The sequence below is a fragment of the Macadamia integrifolia genome, chromosome 12, assembly GCF_013358625.1.
Source record: "Macadamia integrifolia cultivar HAES 741 chromosome 12, SCU_Mint_v3, whole genome shotgun sequence".
Taxonomy (NCBI): domain Eukaryota; kingdom Viridiplantae; phylum Streptophyta; class Magnoliopsida; order Proteales; family Proteaceae; genus Macadamia; species Macadamia integrifolia.
Window position 1 is genome coordinate 20,844,777 of NC_056568.1, and position 9,905 is coordinate 20,854,681.

General features: G+C 39.6%; 1 protein-coding gene across 1 annotated transcript in view; it reads right to left on the bottom strand.

The window, feature by feature from the left end:
- Positions 1–9,033, bottom strand: part of LOC122057427 (protein FAR1-RELATED SEQUENCE 3-like) — a 37,831-nt gene extending 28,798 nt beyond the window's left edge. The window contains 3 exon segments of the mRNA XM_042619530.1: positions 2,927–3,016; positions 3,515–5,841; positions 8,632–9,033. Coding sequence (XP_042475464.1) covers positions 2,927–3,016; positions 3,515–5,785 — 2,361 coding nt within the window. The 5' untranslated portion in view covers positions 5,786–5,841; positions 8,632–9,033.
- Between the last annotated feature and the right edge of the window lie 872 nt (positions 9,034–9,905).

The window sequence follows — 9,905 nt, forward strand, 5'->3', positions numbered from 1 at the left end:
TTTTTTTTACAAGAGAGTAGGAAATTGTGGGGGGTGAATCGGTGGTTCTCTCTTCACGCGAATAAGAGAGGGAATAGAGGATGGGAGAGGCGAGAGGCAAGAGTTGATGATGAAGGGTAACAGAGCAGAGGCGAGGGCAACAGAGCCGTGATCTGTGACAGGGAAGGAGTGAGGGCCGAATAGAGAAAAACGAGAGAAAGTCGGATCAAGAAAGAGAGAGAGAGAGAGAGAGAGAGAGAGAGAGAGAGAAGGAGATAGAAGAGGGGGAGGTTTAGGGGTATACCTACCCGGATCATAGAGGTCCTAGATTGCCACTACCTGAGATGGGGGAGGGGCTAGTGTGTCAGAGCGTCTCAGCGAGAAGTAGCCGTTAGGGATGTTGATGGAAAATGCATTTTTAAACTAGAAAAAGAAAAACAAATTATGAACAAAAAAAAAAAATCGGCTTCGTGAGATCGTAGATCAGCCTCTAGTATCTAACATTTAAAATACCTAGCCTTATCCAACATGTAGTTATGTTACTATTTTAAAAAAAATTGGTTTTGGGGAAAGTACTTTACCGTTCCAAAGCTTCAAATGTGTACATCTTGTTGTAGGAGTGATTTGGTAAGCAATATGTGTGATGATATGGCTAATTAGAGGCCAATAGGGAGACTTTGTTTTCAAAATGCAAAATGGAACCGAGATTTCACCGAAACAGACAATTTTGACTCTCTCACCGAAATGAGGTATTTACAAGCCTTAGAGTGTATCATTCCAGTATCTCACCCAAACGATACCAATATTTCGGCCGAGAAACCGAAATATCGACCAAGACCATGTAATAATCCTATTTCACAGCCTATCTCGTCTCGAAAAAAAAAAACCAAAATTTTCGAGCAGTGGGATTTTGAACCATGGTTCTATCAAAAGTCTGGCACAAGAAGTTGATTTCTCGTTGTTTATGTTGATGATATTGTCACCACTGGAGATGATGATGATGAAGGGATACAAAGTCTAAAAATACATCAACAACAGAAATTTCAAACCAAGGATCTAGGAGGGGTTAACGTATTTTTTAGGTATTGAAGTTGCTTAGTCAAGGAAGGGAATTTCCCCCTCTCAGAGGAAATATGTTCTAGATTTGCTGACAAAGACTGGGATGTTAGGAACCAAACCTTTGGATACTCCTATGGATCCAAATATGAAGCTCATAGTTGAGAGTGGTGATGTGATAGGTGATCCTGAAAAGAATCAAAGGTTGGTAGGAAAGCTTAATTACTTGACAGTGACTCAGTCTGACATTACTTTCCCTGTCAATGTTTGAGTCAGTTTCTGTCATCTCCACAAACATCACATTGGGATGCCGTTGTTTGTATTCTGAGATATCTCAAGAAAGCTCCAGGTCGTGGTCTGTTGTACATCAATAATGAACATAAGCATATTGAAGGTTTTTGTGATGCTGATTGGGTTGGATCTCCTGTTGATAGGCAGTCAACTACTGGATATTGTATGTTTGTTGGTGGGAATCTTGTGTCTAGGAAGAGCAAGAAGCAGGTTGTTGTGGCTAGGTCTAGCGCAGCATGCCAGCGTCTGAGTATCGTGGCATGGCTCATGTCACTTGTGAGTTGATGTGGGTGAAGCAGTTGTTGACAGAACTTGGGTTTGACCGTTTGAGTGCATTCTTCTATGCAGCTGTGGTATGATAACCAAGCTATAATCCATATTGCATCAAATCCAGTGTTCCACTAGAGGACCAAGCATATTGAGGTGGATTGTCACTTTGTTCGAGAAAACTACGCAAGAAGTTATAAAGTCAATTCCTTAGCCAAAGAGGAATCATGGCTTTCTGTTCTGCGCAAGTCACGATTCTCTTTCGCAAGTCATAATTCTCTTTTCTAGGGGTATTTTGGTCTTGTCCTCATGGACCTTGTTAAGTTAGATTAGTAAGTTAGTTTCGTTTCTTTCTTTGGGTTTCCTATTCCTAGTAGGTTACTTGGAATGTTTAGTCTATATAATGAATGAAGTAGGGCAGTCCCAATTGATGAGATTGGGACTCTCTCTCTCTCTCTCTCTCTCTCTCTCTCTATATATATATATATATATATATATACAATAATGACAACTTGATATGATATATCATTAAAGCTGCACCAAAATTAGGGCTTGTGTTGTCTCAACAAGAGGGAGTTTGACACTTTGAGTTGCATCGGCAAACTCAATCCCAAAGTTACTATCAACTTGCAGCAAACAAACGAGGTAAGAACAGCATATCCTTTCCTTCCCATTTTTGCTGCTGCTTTTTTTTTCTCTCTTCTTTCCTAATTTTGTTGCTTCCACCACATCTAGATATGAGTCATATGACGGCCATATGTCCAACAATCCTGGTTTGAATGACTGAAATTTCACAAAATGTTTCGGTTTCGACTGAAATTGAAACAAAATGATTATCAAACTTGCAGTGTTGAAATGGACCGAAATATTTCGGTTTTCACGAAAAATCGAAATGATGTCAAAATCCAAAATTTCAAACCTTTCCGACAAGGTACCCACACATTTCCGTGTGAACATGCGTTTATGCATGGATTCTCTGCATATAGCCTCACATCTGATACAGCATACAAAAAGGGTGGAAGAAAAAAGAGCATCAATTTTAAATGGTGGATCAGGCAAAGTAAAAAGAGGATTCTTTGACAAGCCAATGCACAACAAAAGCAAACCATATCAAAGGACATTTCACTATTGAGGGATGCTCTGGAACACCAGTCCTCGCAATAGAATCAGCCAGAGAATTGAGCTTTTGAAATGTTTTGTTCATATAATATTGATCTAAGAAATGGGCAATTACCCCCACTAAGAGTAAATTGAGAATTAGATAAGTAGAACAATTGAGCAAGCCAACAGAAATCTGTTACAGTAGATCACTTTGAAGTACAGACATGCACACCTTCAGACTGATAACGGCTACTCGATTCGCTGGAGTTGAATTTTTATTCTCCATGACCCATGTCATTGACTTGAGACATGGAAGAACAACCTACATCAATAAAAGAGAGTGAGCCCATCAACTTGGCCAAATTTCTGCACAAATAATTCTTATACTGTGCTGAAACAGAGATACCCTTCCCTTTCGGGATCTATATACCTAGCCAGTTTACCCGATTGTTGCAGTCAAAGAAGCAGAAAAATTTAGGAAGCTAGTTTGAGTTCTGACAAGTTGATCAGAGCATGTGAGGTTTCAATAGTAAACCAAATTACTACATTCATAAATCAAATCAGTAGTACAGCTAGGGAGTATTGCTATATGCTTATGTAAGTAAATAGGTTCAAAAAGAGTGGGGAAGAGAGAGAAATAGCTTCTGGAAGCCAATAATAAGGGAGTTCAGACAAATACATGTTAAGCAATTTTTGGCTTCTTAAATGTGGGGGCTTGACATTTTTCTTACTACTTTGAGAAGCAAAAAAGTTGCTTCCATAGCCTAATCCAAACACGTTCCAAGAAAAATGAAAGACACCAAGCATTAGTCCTCTATACCATGTTATCAGGTGGGCCATCATCTCTATTAAGGGATACAGGAGCCATGCGCGGAAGATTCAGACCTGCGACAGATTGAACAGGTGGACCAACATCATTAAGGTTAAACCGATGTGTCATTTCATTTTGCCAAGGCCATAAAGTTGGGGTCATATCTGAAACCTGCACCGAAATTCTCTTGGCACTCTCTTCCTGAATACCACCAGTAACCTGAGAGGTAAGAGGTGTGACTCTTGCAACATTTTTCTTCACAATGGCAACCTTCTTGCCACCCTCTCTCAGAGCTCCCATTGCCATATTATAGGTCTCCACAGCAATTGCTCCTTCCTCTGCATATCTTATGGCTTCCCGACACAGATTGTTGTATCGTGCAGTCATGGCTTCTTGATCTTGCAGGTCACTACTGCGTTCATCTGACCCAACCCCACTCTTTGCATTTCTCGTCCACCTCTTCAAGATGTAATGAGACGGAAGTGTAAGAACATTTGTAACTGTGAAGACAGTCAATACATGTCTACAGAGAATACCTGAAAACTAAAACATCTGACAGCTGCAACTCGCTCTCATCTCAGGAACATTCAACGTAACGATGTATGCTCTGTGATCATCCTCAAACTTTGCAACCCTGTATGTGCTAATTGCCCCATCTCCCTCAATCTTGCTTGCAGTATACACAAAAGTTTCAACCAGTTCCTCCTGAAATTTTGTAAATATTTTCTTAGTATAAAGGTTTGCTGCTTGCTTCTCCATAGGTGATGGTGTCTTCAGTACTGGTGTGGCACAAATTGTATCAGAATCTGCTTCTACCTCCCTTTCAAACCAATTTTCTACAGCTCTTTCATACTGCTTAAAGAACAGTGGTAAAGTGGTCTGTTGATTCACATAGCCATCAAAAAATGAAGTGAGAGTTTCAAACCCTTGGTTTGAAGAAATTGCAGCAAAGAAAGTATCTCGAAAATACACTGGGACCCAATGTTGACGAGCATTGTATAGTGCTTGAAGCCAATCATTTGTCCTGAGTTCGTATTTATCCAGGTGAGAGGCCCAAGATGATTCAAATTCCTCAATTGTCTCTGTCAAGTTGATGCAATTATAAAGATCTCCTTGGAAGGTAGGATGTGCATGACATACATGAGCCAACCTCTCCTGGCCTTCTCTTAAGATGTGCCACTTGCATATACGGTGGCGCGTTTCTGGAAACACCTGAGCAATCGCTGTCTGTATGGCTCGGTCTTGGTCGGTTGTTATGGAGACAGGAGGGCAACTATTCATTGCTTCAAGCCATGTCCTAAATAACCAATCAAAGGAAGCTTCAGACTCATCTAAAAGCAGAGCACAACCAAACAACACCATCTGCCCATGATGATTCACTCCTGTAAAAGGAGCAAATGGTACCCGATATTGATTTGGCCTGTACATTGTGTCAAAGGTGACCACATCACCAAAATGGCTGTATGCTGTCCTAGACCTAGCATCTGCCCAAAAAACATTAGTCATGCAGTTATCATCATCAAGCTGTACTGCATAGTAGAAACCAGGGTTCTCAGCCTGCATCCTCTTGAAGTAATCCAGGAGATTCTAAGCATCTCGTCCAAGGGTTCTCTTTTGGCCAGAAGTTCTTGCATAATTTGCAGGGCCAACATTACTAGCAGGGCGAATAGATTCTACAGGAGTGTTCCTTACTGATCGAGTCTTTTCAACAGAAAAACGATTTCCATCCATTTGCACATACATAATACCACCAGGAAGTACCTGCACCCCTTGGCCACCATCATTTTTTGCCGCACCAGCAAAACGCCTGCGGGGTTGGAGGTAATGCAACTTACTAGGACTCACCATTGAGTGGTTATGCTCCTTTATAAACGAGGTGACAACCCATTTGTCATCATCCTTCCTTTCTATCTTAAGCATCGCATTGCAGCTCTCAGCATTCTTCCTTTTCAGACCCTTTCTATAACATACAAATTCTCGAGATGTAATGGTCCCATCAGGCTTTGGACGGTTAAAGTTACCAACACGGATGCTAAAACCCGCATGCCTGGCATATGCATCATAAAAAGTCTTCGCAGCATCCTCAGAATCAAATTCCATCTCCACATGTGGTTCCCCACTCCCATTCTCATCTTGAGCATGTACCTCTTTCTCAGTAAAACTATCGTCCATTTTTGCTTCACTACCACTCCCATTAGGTTCAGAATCTCCTTCACCAGCTCCAGCACAGCATGTCATGTTCTCCTCTTCCATATCTATCACTTCAACATCGATGCTCATTGACTATTTAGTATCAACACCAGTATCTTAATCTTTCGGCAGACTACAAACAGTACCTACATAAAATATGAACGAATTAGAAAAAACAATAAAACAACACAAAGGGCAGTAAGTGACTAAGTGCCTCAAATCAAACCATAAAACTACTTATATGCATACATACACCAAAGTAGGCAAAGACAAAAAAAGGGCAGACTATGCATAACACTAACACAACCACCCCAACTGCACACCCACATGGAGGAAAGAGAAAAGCAAAAGAAATTAATTAAATCCTTAAAAATATTAACAGTACATAAACAAAAATATACAAAAGATAACACGTTCATATTAGATGTATTAAAAGTGATGATGGTAGAGTACTAGTACGGGATGAAGATATGATGAAGAGATGGGACAATTATTCTAGCGACCTACGAAATGGAGACAGTTTGAGTAGGAATAGCCTGGAATATTGCATTATCCACCAAGACACCAAACGTCATAGATATATACGAAAGGATGGAGAAAATGAAGTTAAAGAAGCCTCAAGAAAGATGAAAGAAGGTAAGATACCAGGCCCAAATGAGGTCCAATAGAAGTCTGAAAGAACTTAGGATTATGTGGGACATCTTGATTAACCAACCTTTCTAACAAGATTATGAGTACAAGGAAAATGTCAGATGAGTGGAGGAGAAGAACTGTAATTCCGATGTAGAAAAATAAAAAGGATATTCAGAATTGCAATAACTATAAAGGTATAAAACTAATGAGTCATACCATGAAATTGTGGAAGAAGATTATTGAAGCTCATCTAAGAAGAGAAACTACTATCTCATAGAACCAATTTGGTTTTATGCCAGGCAGATCCACGACAAAATCTATTTACCTACTCAGGAGGCTCATGGAAAGATTAAGAGCAGGCAGGAAGGATCTCTATATAGTCTTTATTGACCTAGAAAGGCCTATGCGAGAGTCCCTAGAGAATCAATCTGGCATGTACTAGAGAAAAAAAGAGTGTCGAGTAAATATGTGGATGTAATTAAAGATATGTAAGATGATGTGGTGACTAGTGTGAGAACCATAGTGGGGCAAGGTAGTGATCCCAATTACTATTGGGCTACATCAAGGATCAGCTTTAAGCCCTTATTTTTTAGCACTTATCATAGATGATTTAACCAGGAACATTCAAGACGAAGTTCCGTGGTGTATACTCTTTACTGATGATATTTTTTTGGTGCACGAGACTAAAATTGGGATTAACACTGAGTTGGAGCTACGGAGACTTGGAGATACCTTGAAGTCAAGAGGTTTTAAACTAAGTAGAACAACGATGGAGTATATGCTATGTAACTGTAGTCACACTACAATGGAAATGATATGGTGATGATGGAGGAGAGAAAGGTACCGCAAAAGAGATTATTTTAAGTACCTGGAGTAATCATAGATAAAGAAGGTGATATAGAGGACGATGTTTTAGAAATGATTAAAGTGGGATGTATAAAGTATAGAGTTGTGTCTAGGGTGTTGTGTGACCAACGGATTCCTTTAAAGCTTAAAGGAAAGTTTTATAGGATAGTCGTACATGTACAGAGGGGAATGTTGGGTAGTTAAGAAACATCATACAGATAAGTTATGTGTAGTAGATATAAGGATGTTGCAATGGATGTGCGGCAAAAGTAGGAAGGATTAAGTAAAAATTGAACATATTATAGCTGATTTGGGAGTTGCCCTGATCTATGATAAGCTCCGAGAAAGTCATTTGAGGTGGTGTGGCCATGTTCAATGTAGGCCTAGGGATGCACCAGTTAGGAGGAGTGATAATTCAATTGAAGGTACAAAAAGACCTAGGGGCAAGCATAAAATGACCGTAGGATAAGTAGTGAAGAAAGACATGCATAGTCTAGGCCTTATCCCAAGTATGACCTCGAATAGAGCCAACTAGAGGGTAAGGATCCATGTAGTGGACCCATTTAACTGAGATTTTACTTTATTTGTTGCTATTGTGTTACTTTCCTCTCAATTTTAATTAGCCTATTTTATCCTTGTACGGATCCATGTAGTCGGGCCTCAAATTCATCCTTTGACTTTCCTCTTGAAGTTCAAGTCAGGAGCAGGCAGGAAGTTCCCTAGAGTTGGTTATGCCCAACCCAACAGGGAATACAAAACCTATAACTAATAGAATGAACGACAGGCATCCCCAACAAAACAAATAACATGAAAACTAAACTACTTAGGTTTAGGTTGGTCAGTCAGAGTAGAATGATGATCGATAACACCACGGGTTTGACCGTATGTCCTTCATGGATGGATTCTAAGCAACCCTAAGAGGCACCTTCATGTACCCGAGCGATCACCAAGTAGAGTTGAAAGACACCTGTAAGGACATGCGGTAAGCTCAAAAGTTCGCTCAGGACAAGCGAAGCGAAATGAATCAACAGTTCCAATGAGAAATCCGTGAAAAACAGGACCACTTGGGAGGCTATCGATGATCCACAGAGCCCGGCTTCATCAACACTAGATGACTGCATTAAGTTGGGGTAAGGCTGAGTTTGTTGTTGTTGTATACAAGAGAGAACGCAATAAACCTAGCAACCATGCATGTGAACACTAATATACTCTAGGAACCAACAAAAGAATACACTCTAAAATGTGCCTTGAGTCAAAACTCCATGAAACCCATTTCCCAGTACATTCTGCAAATTATGGAAGTACCAAGAAAAGCGCCAAAAGACTAGAGTTAAGCAACGAGATAGGTAAACAGATAAAATACAAGACTAAAGAATCAAACCATTGAAACTAATGGAAATATATTCAATTTCTGATCACATGGTAAATTAAGAGAAATATAGAGAGGAAAAACCGACCATTTGATCAAAGAGAACGAGCTCTGCCAGATGATCACCGCATGATGCGCACTGAAGCAAAAAACCCAACGGATGAATGAACCGTATCTCTCTTTTTTTAAGGCTCCTTAGCTTCAATTTCTTAACAGAGAAAAGAACAAAGGAATCTATCTAGGGATTCTCTTCTTCAAGATTTTCTTCTAAATGAGAAACACCCGTAAGAAATGAAAATACGGGTGTTGCAGAGACCGAGTGATGGAGAGAAATCAGAAACAGAATAGCTTCGAAGGAAATTTTTCAAGGTTTCTAGGGAATTTTTTTTTTTTTTTAGGCGTATTTGCAGGCACGTTTTTTCCTCCTTTTCTTGTTGAAATTTGCAGGCACTTGCAGAAGACGGAGCGAGGGAAGAAAGAAGACGAGTATGCCAGGCGCACGGATACCTGATGACATAAACTTGGTAGTAGATCACAACCGTTTGATGAGGACAACAGTTTAACGACCTCGAGAGAATCCATCTTAGCCCTACGATTTCTCAGATCCATGAAGAAGAGAAATCAGGATGTGGGGTGACGTTTCATGATATGCGGCATACGAAAATGGCATGCCCACTATCGCCCATTTGCCCATTGGTTATGTGAAAGCACTGCTTACCGTACAGGGCTTGTCCTGGGTCACTACCATGGAGCACCCTTTTTCTTTTATCAAAGAATTAAAAAAAATACATGAAAATGGAAGGGGAAATTAATCATATTTCTTCTTCTTCAGTGGGTTGTTTTGGAGAGGGGTGTTGAAGGTTTAGCCCGTACATAATAACAGTTCTGTTTGTGGTCAATGTTTCTATTCTACAAATGATTTTTGTTTCTAGGCTAAATTTCTGGATAAAAAACATGTTTGGAATGCATGGTGATTTTTATTTTTGAGTGAGAAAAGAAATAGAAATGTGTTTGTTATGCACAGTTATTTATATTTTTTAAACTTCTGTAAATTTACAAAAATGTCATTGAATATCTAAAAGTTTTATAGAGGTGAAGGCGGGGTGGTGGTGGTAGTGGTGGTCGTCGTCGTCATGGTGTTGGCAATGGTGATTGTGGAGAGGGGTGTTGAAGGTTTAGGCCCTACACAATAACAGTTCTGTTTGGTCAATGTTTATATTCTATAAATGATTTTTGGTATTTTTGTTTTTAGGCTAAATTTCTAGATAAAAAACATGTTTGGAATGTATGGTGATTTCTATTTTTGAGTCAGAAAAGAAACAGAAATGTATTTGTTATGCACAGATATTTATATTTCTTAAA